The 14,369-nt window shown below is 33.5% G+C and overlaps 3 protein-coding genes across 3 annotated transcripts; 2 read left to right on the plus strand and 1 right to left on the minus strand.

Annotated features, from left to right (window-relative positions):
- Positions 1-4,346: 4,346 nt before the first annotated feature.
- Positions 4,347-5,870, plus strand: LOC9317353. The gene is made up of 2 exons (XM_002879410.2): positions 4,347-4,628; positions 5,338-5,870. Exons 1-2 carry the CDS (start codon positions 4,422-4,424, stop codon positions 5,680-5,682), a joined length of 552 nt encoding a protein of 183 aa, XP_002879456.1. The 5' UTR covers positions 4,347-4,421; the 3' UTR covers positions 5,683-5,870.
- A 3,164-nt stretch (positions 5,871-9,034) lies between these two features.
- LOC9315524 (cysteine-rich and transmembrane domain-containing protein A) lies at positions 9,035-9,952 on the plus strand. Its single transcript, XM_002879411.2, has 3 exons — positions 9,035-9,226; positions 9,401-9,587; positions 9,796-9,952. The coding sequence occupies exons 1-3, from the start codon at positions 9,184-9,186 to the stop codon at positions 9,854-9,856; spliced, it is 291 nt and encodes a 96-aa protein (XP_002879457.2). The 5' UTR covers positions 9,035-9,183; the 3' UTR covers positions 9,857-9,952.
- Positions 9,953-10,048: 96 nt separating this feature from the next.
- On the minus strand, positions 10,049-12,960 carry LOC9315525 (serine carboxypeptidase-like 46). Its single transcript, XM_021029423.1, has 10 exons — positions 12,655-12,960; positions 12,455-12,556; positions 12,276-12,371; positions 11,615-11,707; positions 11,457-11,536; positions 11,084-11,371; positions 10,881-11,005; positions 10,673-10,765; positions 10,481-10,598; positions 10,049-10,348 (listed from the first exon to the last, which is right to left on the minus strand). The coding sequence occupies exons 1-10, from the start codon at positions 12,902-12,904 to the stop codon at positions 10,199-10,201; spliced, it is 1,395 nt and encodes a 464-aa protein (XP_020885082.1). The 5' UTR covers positions 12,905-12,960; the 3' UTR covers positions 10,049-10,198.
- Between the last annotated feature and the right edge of the window lie 1,409 nt (positions 12,961-14,369).

Here is a 14,369-nt window from a genome sequence, read left to right on the forward strand (position 1 = left end):
TAAAAGTCATTAAAAAGGAAATTGAACTATACTAAACAAAACAAGATTATATTTTCAATTCGATTTCTTAAAATCTTCCAAGAAAAAAGCAAAATGGAATATGGATTCGATAAGGAAGGAAGGGGAGGAGACCCACACACAAGAACAGAGTGACAGACACAATTTGGCGTCTCTTTCGATCTGAAACATCTCTGTCTCTCCTCAGAGATTCCCTTCTTAGGCCCCATTGTCTCTCTTTCTGTATATTACGACTCTTAAAAACCTTTACCTTCTTTGTCCAAAAAAAAAAACCTTTTACCACCAAAATATATAACATAATTATTATTTTCTTTTATGATAAAAGTATAAAATAAAATTATATTTTGGTAAAAAAGCAAAATCTTTTTCTTGAAAAAAAGAAGAAAGAATTACACTGGATTGGAGTGGTCGTCGCTTTCTCTTTCTACACTTCCAACAGATTCCCTTTTGTACTTCTCTCTTTCACTATTTTCACTATTTTTGTTTTATCATTATTTTGCTTACGGAAACGTCATTTTCCTCCAGACAATACTTTTATTCCCTATATATGGGTCAGTGTTCAAGAAAACGCTAGGCGCTAAGCGGACGGTGACCCAGTGCCTAGCGCCTAGAACGCCTAATCGGGGCCTAGACGATTTTTTAGGCGGTTTAGACTTTTATAACATAAAACATTATCAATATGATATTATATATATAAGTTATATAAAATATCTATATAAAACTAAAAATTATGAAATTATAAATAAAAATTAGATAAAATATTTATTTATATTTATATTAAACAATATATGAATATTTATAACTATATATATAAATAAAACTCTAATTGAAATTGAAAAAATACATTAAACAAGATCTATGTAATTTTAGGCGGTCAAGGCGGTTATCTAGGCGTCGCATGAGAGCCTAGCGCCTAGTCGGGGCCTAGACGACCGCCTAGACCGCTTTTTAGAACACTGATATGGGTATAATGTAAAAATGTTTTTCCCCTATATATATTGATCTACCACAATTCCTTTTCTCTAGCTATCTTCCTTTCTTTTTTGTATTTTGTGCAAAAAAAATGTAATTATTTAGGTAGTTATCTTTTTTTTTTTTTCATCAAGTTAGGTAGTTATCTCTCTTTGCATGTTTGTTGTGTGTATGTATGGTTAGGCATGGGCACAAGACAAGTATTTGCTATTTTTCAAGTATTTGTGACTCGTCTTGGCCTGTACAAGTAAATGAAATTTCGGTTTGATATTCGACTAGTTTGAGCAAGTACTTGTTATAACAAGTACCCGTCCAAATCTTGTTACTTGCAAGTAACTTGACCCGGCTTATTACTTGCAAGGTAACTTGACTTGGCTTGTTATTTACAAGGTACTTGTTACTTGAAGTCTTGGACTAAAAGATTTAAATATAAAAACAATCTCAAACATATTACAAAACATTCAAAATTCTAAACATCATAAAATCACAAAACATTAAAGTTCAAAACATCATAATGTCACAACACATTCAAACATCCAAACCCTAAAAAATTTCTGAAATCGAAAGTCTTCTCTCTATTGTTCTTTTGTTGGTTTTTTGTTATTGGATTTCAAAGTAATTGGGTTTAATGGGCTTTATATTGGTCTTTATAGTTTTAGTTTATAACGATGGGCTTTATAGTTTTAGTAGTTGAGTTTAATGGTCGCTTAGCTTTATAGTTTATATGTCTTGTAATATAAAATGGAGCGAGTAACGAGGCAACGGGGCAAGTAACGGGAAAAGTATGAAAACGAGGCGAGTAACAGGGCAAGTATCAAAATTTTTTTATGATACTTGATACTTGACCTTTACTTGTAAGTAATAGAATTGGTCGGCTTGTTACTCGACTAGGCTATAACGGATACTTGAATTTTCAATACGAATACGAGTCGAGTAGCAGATACAAGGCGGATAACGAGTATTTATGTCCAGTCCTACGTATGGTAAGGGTTTTTTACCAGTTCAATAATAAACGTTATGCAAGTTGAAGTTATACATACATCTACCTAATATTTTAATTAACCACACTAATACGTTCAGATATAGCATGATTCATGTTTGTACCAAAATATCTTAAATATCACATGGTCTTCAATAGTTTGGGTGAGAACACTATATTTATTGGCTTTCTTTTCTCATCTTTTTCACTCCTTTTGTGTATTGTTGTTTCATAAACTAAGGATGAAAGTAGGAACATGGTGATCATGGTCTTGACTTATATTTATTTATTTTTGACGTGATGTTCTTGACGTGAAGTGAGACATTTATGAAAGTTTTCACAAATTTCATAATTGCGCACGTATAAATACTGTACTCTAATGTGCTAAAATGTTGACATTTTGCCTTTACTTTCTTTATAATTTGGTTGACTTTCTCTAAAATAAAAATGTTTGATTCTTCAATGATTTTGCTCCACCCATTATATTACATTATTAGGCTTTGGCTATTTAAAATAATGTCATCTCACGGCCAGATTCATTTCATTTTCGAGGTTAGTACTTGTTGTCGTATAGTCATTCTATCCTGGGAATAATCATCCTGTTTGCTATTGACTTTTGATGAATGCACCAAACCTCAAGCTAGCCATCGATTTTTAGATTTGAACTCACATATTTTTATAACATTCATTGGGTTAAGGACTTAAGGTTATACTTTGTTGCATTTCACTCCAAAAAGAATGTTTAAAATATAAATGGATTATATGAATATGTGCCAGTGACCGTCTTTGCAAGAAGATTGATGTGTTATGCATTAGACTATTTCAAAATTTGTATATTGGGTGTAACCGTGACCGTACGTGCATGAAATGAAAATGATAATATTAATGTGTATTCGATGTATAAAAATATAAGTATGAAGGTATGTGATCTGATTTTGATTGAGTGATTTGTGGATCTCAATTAATGTTTGTAGACGAAAATGATCTTATATACCGAGTATTCTTAGTCTTGCCTGATTAAAGATTGAATGTGTTTAAGGCGTGAAAAACCTAAGGGATTGGAGCGCTACTAGTTATCATTGGGAAGAAAATTTATTGGTTCAAACTTTTTATCCCAGTGAATTGCTTGAAATGTTGATGGTAACCATTTATTCGCAATAAAACCGATGGAGATATCATGATCATGAACTATTTGGGTTTGGATTAAGTTGCTCATGAATCAAATATTCAATTGCTATTTGCGAAAGGAAAGACTGAGATGTAATCATAAAACTGATTCCAAAGGATAAAATGTTATTAGAAATTTTTTATATGTGCAGAAAACTGAACTTTGTTTTAAAAAATTAAACAACAACAAACGTTTGATTAAACATTGAGAATAACTAAATTAATGTAAAAAAAAAAAAAAACTAATGTAAAAACTAAACAACAACAGAAATTAATGTAAAAATTAAACAACAACAAACGTTTGTTTAAACATTGAGAATGTTTTTGATAAAAACTTGAATCTGATTCAAAACCGAAATTGTACCAAACTTTTGATAATACATTAGAGATTTTACTTTGAAAATAATTACTGATAACAAAAAAATATGAAAAATCAACTCATTGTACTAATACATCGCTATCTTGGGAATGCGATTAGTATAACGTAAATGAGCTGTGTTTTAATAATTATGTAAGATTTCAATGCTAAACAAAATCGAAATAACAGAATAAAGGAAGTTCCGGCATTCTTTTCGATATCTACGTTAATTATTACTCCCTCCGTTTTCGAATAGTTGTCGTTTTAGAGCTTTTTTCTTGTTTTAAATTAGTTGTCGTTTTAAGGTAATAATGTAATTTATGCCAATAACTACCCAAATTACCCTCATTTTATTGAACACAAATTATTTGTAAATAATTATTTGTCATTTTTATGAGGTTAATATAGTCATTGTATACCTTTTCTTAATTTGTCCAAATACAGTTAAAACGACAACTTTTAAAAAACAGAGGGAGTATTTAATTTTACAGAGTTATTCCTTCTTTCTAAAACAAAAATCTCAGGTTTACCCACTTTAACCCTTCCCAAGATTTGAACTTTTATTCTCTTCTTATTTTAAACCGATAACACCACGCGCCTAACCATCGCGTGTGCACCTAATGGTCATACGTTTTGCAAGAACACGGTAACACGGACGTGAGACAAAAGTGCGAGAGAGCCTCTGTGGTCACTTTGGTCTCTCTGACAGTTACGGGTCCACTTTCTCTTTTACCCAAATATCCCCACGCGCTTCTTCTACAGGCGCGTGAACTTTCAAACCAACCAATGTGAAATTCCCGAAATTACCCCTCCCCACTCTGTTTTTTGTTTTCTTCGTTCCATTAGTTTTTTCTCATCAAAATTATCTCTCTTTTGTTTCCTCTTTCTTCTTCTTCTCTGCGTCTTCGAGGGAAGAAAAAAAGAAAGATGAAAGCACCCAACATGGAGACGATAACAGAGTCTCTGGAGAAATCGATGCAGAATTGTTCTCTGAATGATCGGAGAAGAAGGGTCGTCGGAGATGGGTTTGGGAGATCGTCGAGCAACGAACATACTCCGATCTCAGATAGAACATTGGAGCTCAATTCTCACTTATCTCTTCCTTGTCACTGGGAACAGTGTCTTGATCTTAAGGTAAACAAATGAGATTCATCTTTCTATTTTTTATTTTTTGCTTTCTAGTTTCTAGGTTAAACTAATCACTACAGAAACTTCGAACTCGTGTCGTTTTCGTGTTTTGGATTGCATTAAATGTACATTGGGGGATAAAATTTTCATTTTAATTTAATGTTTTTCTTGTTTCTTTCTGATGCATTTATTGCTTCAGACCGTATAAATGTTTACTCATAGGGCTTTTTAGTTTCAGGCTGTGTTTAGGGAAAGATGTTTGCCTTATATGGAAAACTTTTGCAGAGATTTAAATGGTAAAAAAAAAGTTAAAAAGCTTGACCATGAAACTAAGTTCTGGGATTTTTGCTTTTAGATAAAAACAAAAGAAAATTTTCATAGCTATTTGATGCTTTTTATCAGCCAATCTTTGATCTCCTAGATATGATTATTCTCATAAGGAAATTAAACAAACAAACAAATCTATTTGTTTTTCATGCGCAATGATTTGTCTAAGAAATTAATGGCCACTACCACAAACACACATACAAAAAGTACATAGTCATTTGCTCATAAATAGATCTAGGACCAAAGCTTTTGTCTTAACACATCTTTGGTGCATTGCAATTTGCCAAGAAAGTAACTTAGAAAAAGGATAAAACTTTATAGTAATATCAAAAAGAGCACTTTATGATTGAAATCATGAGGTGAGTTTTTTTTTTTTTTTTGTTTTTAGACAGGAGAGATTTACTACATAAACTGGAAAAATGGAATGAGAGTGAAAGAGGATCCAAGGAAAGTGATGAATGCAGATCCTGACAGTGGAGACTCATATGGAACCGTGTGTTCAGAAGAAGATAGCTCATATTACGACAGCGAAGAGTCTTCAGCAGAGTCATCCCCATCATCAAGAGAGAATCATAAAGAGGAAGAGGAAGAGGAAGAAGAAGAAGATGTGCTAGTGGTTGCTGGATGCAAAGCTTGTTTCATGTACTTCATGGTTCCTAAGCTTGTCGAGGACTGTCCCAAATGTGCAGCACAGCTTCTTCACTTTGATCGACCTCATTCTGCATCTTCTTGAAACCCTTGTCTTTGTTTGGATTTTCCCTTTATTCAGATGATAATTTGTTTAGGTTTCCACTTTTCTTTCTTTAATCTCATATTGTTGTAACTTAGTGGTTTCTCTTGTGAGTGGCATTAACACGAGTTTCAATGGCAATGTTTCAGACAGGTAAAATGTTAAAATGAGTCTGAAATTTTCTTGCTTTACAAGTTGAAAGAGAATATAATGTGAATGGGATGTGAGGAAGAGTTGTTGTATTAAAGTTGGTCAATGAAATGAGCCCTGAGGAATCGCGCGCCTCTTAAATAATAAAGACGAGTACTAATCATAATGATTGCTACATGTGACTCCACATTTCATGGTTTTCCTTTTTGTTGCATCAGAATCCTATTTAAAATTTAAAATTGTAACTAAATTGTCTTTTTTGATAAAGGGATTTCAAACTAAATTTTATTGTAAACCTTGTTATTCTTATTTTTTAATCTAGGGGTAAAAATTAAAAGGAGATAAAAAAATCAAACAATGGAAAGAGATGATCAAATATTCCAAGCTATCGACTAATATAATTTTTATTTTTTTTGGTCATCTGTTTTAATTAATAATAAAAACAAAAAATATATATTTATAATACAAGAGCCGGCAGAAAAAGTGAAGGTCTTCAGATTCAAACCCGAAAAAGAGAAGCAAAGTCCAAAAAAAAAAAAAAAAAGCAAAACTCCATAAACGGAAAAACTAAATCACAGTGGAAAAACTATAAAATCAAAAGAAACAGCTTACTAAGGTTGATGGTAAAGATCTTGTGTGTGCGGTGAATCGTCCCAAAGCCTGGCCATCTTTCAAAAATTAGGTTAAGCAAATCTCCTTGGTTTTTAATGGTATTTTGGATTGGAGACTTGAGCATGAACAAAAGAAGGTAAATCTTGGTGCTTTTCTTATTGCTCGAAGTGTGACTGTGGAGGATGATAGTCAATCATACATACCTCAAGACTATCCTTTTTGGTTAAAAGAAGTGTTCATTAATGAGAGTTATATTACTTGATTGTAATATCCTTTTGTCTCTGATGGTGATTTTCCTTGATCTTTTTTAAAGGAATATAACTTAACTGATTTTTCTAAGGTTAATGAAATTTACGGATGACAAAAAAAAAAAAACTAAGGAATAGAGAGATGCAATGAGCAAAGATAATAGTTTTTAATTTTTTTAGTATGGGGGTTTATATTTTGATATAATTTGTTTTTATACAAATTGTTCAAAAATATAAAGGTATGTTTACTATCCATATGTTGGAAATTGTTCAAAAAAACATATACTTCTTATGTGTCTAAGAAATGATTTTTTGAATTTTTATGTTTGTTTAGTAAAGATTGATGTTTTGTATTAACATCATGATGATTTTTTATTTTTCACCAATAACCAAGAGAAAAATAGAGTTAATATTATTAAACTATTAGAAAATGTTTGAGAAGTCCTTGATGGCCTAGTGGTTTCAATGTGACTTTTCACACACGATTGCCAGAGGTCACGAGTTCGACTCTCTGTCGGCGGGGTGGAACTGAAACCTCTCCAAATAAAATCCTGTTGTAGATGGTCCACGGGTTTCTATGACGCATATAGGATTTTCCTGGATATGGGGCCTTTCGGGGTGGGGTCAGTCACTATAAAAAGTTTACCCTAACAGTTTTTTTTCATGAGAAGTGATGGTATCCTAGTGGTATTTCCTTCTCACAGATGAATGCCAGAGGTCTCGAGTTCGAGTCTCTCTGTCACCACGGTGGTACTGAACCTCTCCAAATAAAAATTCCTCCATACGAGTAGGGGCAAGCGGTGTATACTAACCCGTAGGTCAAGGCTGGAGGTGGAGTTTTTTCTGGATATGAGGCCGCTTTGCGGTGGGGTCTGTCACTATAAAAAGTTTACTCTAACAGTTTTTTAACCACTACAAGGTGGGCTAGTGGTAGGACGGATTTCGTGGTCGAGGGGGTAATCCCAATACGCCCGGGTTCGATTCCCCCTTGCTACATACTAGTGGCCACCAGGGAATTTACATGCGGACTTGCTCTGGCGCCCGAGACCAAAGACCGTTACCTGGCCATGACCCACCCTCGGGCGTGCGTCCGTACCGTAAGAGTTCGGTCTCTAATCTGGACCACCTCGGTGGAGTCAGGACACTCGGTTATCAAAAAAAAAAAAACTATTAGAAAATGTAAGAATTATTTTTAAAAAAAAAAGTTGTGTGAAAGCTTAAAACATCATTCTTTGAGGAACTAAATTGTAATGTGAAACTGAATGTGCCGGGTCTTTGGATCATTAAATCTATAATATTCATACTCGTAATGATGTACAAAAATATATGTTATTCTTTTTGTCAATTACATTATCTTACAAATCTGAGTCTCAAAATAGTGCATGTTTATCATACATTAAATCTGGGTTCCTGGTTAAAAATAGGGGTTCGTAGGGAAAATGATTAGACTTGTGACATGTCCCAATTGTGCCATTTCAATTTTTGGTTCAAGGCAAGTTGCAATATGTGTGATTCCACTCAGCCTATACCTGCGGTTCACAAAGGATAGTAAGTTATTTTGTAATTCTATTGATGTTTAAATAACAAATAGGGATACATGACTTTACTGCTTTGAAACAGTTTGTGTCATAATTGGGAAGAATAGTTGGAAAGTGGAAAAACAACAAATGTCCTCCCATGGGTACTATTGCGTAGCCTTAATAGAGCACTTTAAATTGCATACTTAAAAATGGCTGTTAAGAAAGGTGACTTTTTTAGAGAAATTTTTTGTCTTCCATCATTAGTATGGGTAACAATTTTTGCGGGTCATGTACTAGTTTATGAATGGTTAACAATATAAAAACTAATGATCTAAAAATATGAAATTAGATGCGGGCCATAATACTAGTTTCGCATAAACCAAGTACATCTCAAAATATTGAAACCGAAATCAAATCAGGATTTATGAGTTTGATTTAGATTCCATCAAATCAAGTACTTAAACCAAATTGAGCAAAATCTGAGTTAGACCTATCAAACCAAAACATTTTAGTTTTGTCGATAAAGAGAGAACAGAGTTACTACAACAAGAAACTATGATGGGACCAAACTAAACGGAAACACTTACCGTGTTATATTATTCGTTTTATATTATTCTAGATGACCAAAACGAATACGAGAAAGCAAGAGGACTTGGAAATTTACAAATCAAGCCAAACCGGAAGGCACCGGCCCAAATTGCATTAAACCGGAAAAACTGCAAATTAGCTCGTCACGGTGTTTGGAAGCCAACACGTCGACAAACTTTTGCCAAGTGCCTTCCCGTCGAAAAAACTAACCTCTTCGTTTTAATTAAGACCACAACTTCATATCGTTTTCATAAAATAAAATGAGAGATGTCTTCTTGTATGATATGATATCTTGTGAAATAACCCTTTAAAGATCACTTTTTAAAAATCAAACTTCTTTGAACATTCCATTGCCAAAACGAGTTTGCAAATCTAAAGGGTTCACAATGGCATCTTACCATGCTTCTCATGAGTCTTATCAACCACCAGGCAATTCTCAAAACTTTTTAATAAACAACTTTTTCTTCTGGGTAAATTTATTTCTATATATGTAACAACTAGATGAACTGATTTAACATTTTACAAAACAAAATGAAAAAAAAACTATAAATTAATCCCATGCATGTGTCTATATATATATATATATTTGTATGAATTTTGTAGGTCCGTCGCCATTGTACCAACCGATGATAGAGGCTCCACCGCCACCGTATCCACCAACGAGAACAAGATATCAAGACTACTACGGTGGCTACGGTCAGCCTCATCCCCCACCGCTGCGTCCATATAGATCAGATGAATACTATAGAGAAGGAGAATATGTTGGTTGCTTTCCTTTTCTCAGAAGCTGGTAATTTCCAATTGTTAATTTTAAGTTTTATACCTGGTAAAGAATGTGCCAAAGAGGTTTTGGTTTCTTAATTTACAAAAAAACTATTAATAATGTCATCTTATGTGAAATTGTGAATTAAGTCAATTTTGATAAACCCATTAAGAATTTAGAAGTAGATTTGTTTTAAACTAATTTAATCTCTGTTAATTGTTTGGGAATGATGCAGTTTGACGACGCTATGTTGTTGCTGGTTCGTGGAACAGTGCTGCTTTCGAACTCGTTATTAATTCTACTATGTCATGAGACTGTTACTCTCTATGATTTTACGTTTGATCTGCTTTATGTGTTGTGTTGGGCAAATTAGATTCTTGTGTTCTAATAATTCTAATAATAAAAACAAACAAAATTAGATCCTTTTTTTTTTTTTTACGTACGTCTTTCTTTTGAAATCTTGAAAACTCAAGAACGATACATGCATGTCTCTACAAAAACAAATTTCCAAGTATTTTATTTTCTCGCCCTGAATCAGATATAGCCATTTTGGGACATTGTTCACCAATGTGTCCTTTTCTTTTTGACATATATCTTTCACCAATGTTTACTTACAAGCTTAGAAAATGGTGAAATCATCAGAATTCTCCAGGGAGAGGACGACCACCCAAGAATGCTTTAAACAACACGAGCGCTCTCGCGGGCTGCGAGAATGGTACTTCGTGGGCTGCTCCTCTCACAGTTGCAAACGCCAATGTGTTCCCATAAACCTGAGTCCACCCACCAACCTGTAACACCAAACCTTAATTTACTACGTCTCCTAAATATTCGAAACCAATCAAAAGTAGATTCAAAAACATCGAGAAAACCTAAATCTCCACGAATGGAGCAGGCTTAGATTTTAGAGTCATGATGCTCACCTGTTGTCCTGCGAACCAAACTCGATAAGGCACGGTTGTTCTCAGTCCCAACTCCTCAGCCAGTCGCTTCACTAATGTTCTACTTCCAGTCAACGGAATCACAGAATCTTGATCTCCGCTGTTATCATTGCAAAAGACACATCAGGACAAGTGTAACAGAACTTGACAACTTCATTAGAAACCTTGATTTACCTGTACACAAGAACCGGAACTCCAGCTTTAACCAGACTTCCTACAATATTAATCGTTGGTACTTCCACATCAAGTACTTCGTAATCTAGCACACTGTTGTCATCACAAAATAAATTTAGTAACTAGTCCGTTGTACATATCTTAAAACCGAACTGAAAACCCGAATAGGCAATTTCAGTTAAAATATTTTCGAAAGGAATGCTATTACTTGCTGCAAACAGCCCATTTGCGAGTTCCGACAAGCCGAGCATGGAGAGCTCTTTGCACATCTCTCCGGTTAAGATAGTTCACCGTCTCATCTTCTACACAAACATCCACAGTCTCTCCCACTTGCTAAATCATTCAAAGAAATCAGCACAAGGAAAAACTAAAACAAAAGCTTTTAAAACTCTTATTGGTTTCTGAACTTACTTGAGGTTGAGGGTTAACAACTTTGGATTGAGATAGCACAGAGGGAATGCAGACGTCAAGAGTAACGTCATATTTGTCTACGAATCTACTTGTTTCGATGCTAACTTGACTCATCACTTTAGTGCACATACTTGACACTGATCCTCTATAGTACTCACTCACATATCGCGAGTAATTACAATAAGATGTGAACATTTTGTATGTTGGATCCGATATCAACCCGTGAGACCAGAAATACTCCCCTCGTGAATTGAAATCCGTCGCAAACTCCATAACCGGATTGCCAATCTACAAAACCAAGAGTTGAATTAAAGCAGAACATAACCGGATTACAAATGAAAAATGTTGTGGAGAATATGAAGAAGAAACTCACAGCAATGCCTTTGAGATTAAACAAATTGTGCTTCTTGTTGTACTGAATCATAAGCTGAGCTAACTGAGGAACATAATGGCCTAAATATTTGGCATTTAGTTAATACGTTTTCGCAACGAAACTACGGTTTCTTTAAAGAGAAACAGAGCAATCTTTACCAGCGTAGCTTTCACCAGTGATGAAAAGACTTCTATTGAGATATTGAGGGAACTTGAGGAACCATTTTTGCAAGAACACAAGATTGTCTTTTGCTGAAATTTTTTATACGAAAATGGACACAAAAGACAAAGATTAGAATGTTTGATATGTGAAGACAAACAAAAAGAAACAAAGAAGAAGAGAATAATCCCTCAGATGTGATCTGAATTCAGCAAAAAGGTCGATTTTTTTGTCAGAGTCAGAAAGAACAACAAACAAAAGCTGAAATTTTTAGTATTTATTTTCTTTTAAAAAGCGATCAAATAAGAAACAGATCGCATGCACTCCAATATCATCATGACAAAATTAAACTCATTTGTTACTCGACCAAAAACAATGAAAAAAAAAACTTGGAACATGTAAAACTAGAAACATCACAATTATCTAGACAAGTTTTAAGTTTATGTCTGAAAATAGGTTTACTACTGTTACCTGGTGAATACAAAAATCAAGTAATTTTGGTAACTTTTTACTAAAAGTAGAAAAAAAGGGACAAAAGACACAAAATTTGGGTTTCTTCTACAAAGCCTAAATCAGTAGACTAATTTATGAGAGAAAATTTATAGGGTTTTGAGTTATAATTGGGAATGCAATAGAGAAATTTCAGTTAAATAAATTTACCAGTGATCTTATCATTCACACCCTCATAAGAGGAGCTCTCAGTTGCATAAGAAAATCCAACTCCAACAGGTGTCTCCAGGTACAACATATTAGCCTCTGCACAATTTTGAATTAAAAAAAAATCGAAATCAATTTAGTACAAAAAGATATAAAATTCAAATGATCCAAGGAGGACTAACCTTGATTCCAGCTGTGTAGATTCCTAACCAAGACTGATCCTTTTGGTCTAAAAGGTCCATTCTCAGAGAATGCACCAACACCTAATGATGAACATCCAGGTCCTGCGTTTTACTCAAAAAGATTCTCAGAGATTTTGTTTTCTTTGTAATCTTTAGGTTTCAAAGTGTAGTCAAGAAGATGAAAGATCCTAATACTTTACCTCCATTAAGCCAGAGGACGAGAGGTTTAGAGATGGGTTTGGTTTCTGCTTCAGCCAAGTAGTAAAACAGAGCTCTCTGTTTCTTATCGTCAATAGTGACATAACCTGAGTACTGCTGAAACCCGACCCGGGGTTGACCGGGTAAACGGGTGATCCGATCGGCCCGGGATAGGATAGTTGAGCTTACTAAACTCAGAGCTTGAAGCAGAATTAGTGCAGTCGCCATTGTTAGGCAATGTAGGCGAGACATTGTGGCTTTTCTCTAAGTCAATAGAGAGATGACTTTTGGGTTTTGTTTTTTTTTTGTTTTTGCATTTGGTATGGCATTTATATCAAGAAATCACTTTTTATTTTATTTTTTTTGTTCAAAGAAATCATTTTTATATTTTATTTATTGTGAATATCGAGTATTTTATAAATATGTCTTCTTCTCTGCAAAAGCCGTAAGCCGCGTGATTCACAGGTAAAAGTTTCTTAAAACTTTTTTTTATTTTATTGTTTTTATAATGGCATTCCAATGAATGAAGCCTTTTTTTTTTTTTTTTTGAATGAAGTCTTTCAAGCTAGAACTATCTATATAATTATTGTTTATGTAAGCCATTAAGGTGATGCTAGTTTCTTCCTTTTTTTTTCGGTCAAAAGTTGATGTATTCAACTTATTGTGTCATAGAAATCTTAGATCATCTTTTTTTTTTTTTTGATGAAATCTTCGATCATCTATAATGGGGATTTCTCATCCAGACAATTAAAATAATAAAAAACCAGAAAAAAAGAGAGAGAAAGAGAGATGGTTGATCATTTTTAAAAGCCATTTAATCCATTTTGTCAAGTGTTTTAATTTGATTGGTGTAAGTTAATTAATTGTTTTAAAAATCAAAAACTAAAATCATAATAATAATAATAATATTTTTTATTCATCAGATACTTTTGTCTTTTGTTTGAGATACTCACTAATGAAGATGCTCGTACAATGAACTTTTCACAAAAAAAAAACATGAGTAAAGAATGAAGAAAGGTAAGAAACGGTTGATCATGTTTTTAAGTCTATGAGTGATCAGCAATGGAGCTTGGCGTGGCTGGACTTCACTCAAATTCCAAAAAGTCTCATTATCCTTTATCATTTTTCATAAATTTATCTATTTAATTCATTTTCATTTTTAAATTATTAAAAAAAGTTGGAAAAGGACATGAATGTGGTCCTGTTTCTATAAGCATGGTAGAGAAAATACACTCAAGTAAGATGAGCCAAGAAATTAGGGAAAATTATAGAGAAAAGATGTGGGTGTAAAAAAGAGCTTCTCGCAATGGCATTTGCAAGGCCAATGCACACAATTATGCCTCTATCAAAGACAAATTCAATTTGGTCTGAAACTGAAAACAACTTTTGCCTTTATAGGTTGGCTAAAAGAGTGTTTACTGGCCCATCCCCACCTTCTCACCTCTCGTCTCTGATCCTCTATTTTCCATACTCATTCATTTTTAACTTTACTACTATGTTTTAATTATCACTTCTTTTTTTAGCAACATCTAATAATAATTACATTGTGTTCTAGTATAATCATTATTTAGGTTCTATCTTCCCTTACGAATTACAAGGAGAAAACACATACACTCACACATTCGATTCCTATGTGTTAATTATATTTTTGGTTTAAATGGTTATGGCGGAACAAAATAGGCTATGCAAATAGTATTGTATTATTTTTAAAACAAAT

This window comes from Arabidopsis lyrata, assembly GCF_000004255.2.
Source record: "Arabidopsis lyrata subsp. lyrata unplaced genomic scaffold ARALYscaffold_4, whole genome shotgun sequence".
NCBI lineage: Eukaryota > Viridiplantae > Streptophyta > Magnoliopsida > Brassicales > Brassicaceae > Arabidopsis > Arabidopsis lyrata.

Excerpts from the sequence above, each read along its gene's own strand:
- LOC9317353 (XM_002879410.2), top strand. The coding sequence starts at position 4,422 with ATGAAAGCACCCAACATGGAGACGATAACAGAGTCTCTGGAGAAATCG. Across the intron at positions 4,629-5,337 it reads AACAGTGTCTTGATCTTAAG|ACAGGAGAGATTTACTACAT; the intron begins GTAAACAAATGA and ends TTTTGTTTTTAG.
- LOC9315524 (XM_002879411.2), top strand. The coding sequence starts at position 9,184 with ATGGCATCTTACCATGCTTCTCATGAGTCTTATCAACCACCAG. Across the intron at positions 9,227-9,400 it reads TGAGTCTTATCAACCACCAG|GTCCGTCGCCATTGTACCAA; the intron begins GCAATTCTCAAA and ends TGAATTTTGTAG. Across the intron at positions 9,588-9,795 it reads TTTCCTTTTCTCAGAAGCTG|TTTGACGACGCTATGTTGTT; the intron begins GTAATTTCCAAT and ends GGAATGATGCAG.
- LOC9315525 (XM_021029423.1), bottom strand. The coding sequence starts at position 12,904 with ATGTCTCGCCTACATTGCCTAACAATGGCGACTGCACTAATTCTGCTT. Across the intron at positions 11,537-11,614 it reads CACTGGTGAAAGCTACGCTG|GCCATTATGTTCCTCAGTTA; the intron begins GTAAAGATTGCT and ends CCAAATATTTAG. Across the intron at positions 10,766-10,880 it reads AAATGGGCTGTTTGCAGCAA|TGTGCTAGATTACGAAGTAC; the intron begins GTAATAGCATTC and ends TGATGACAACAG.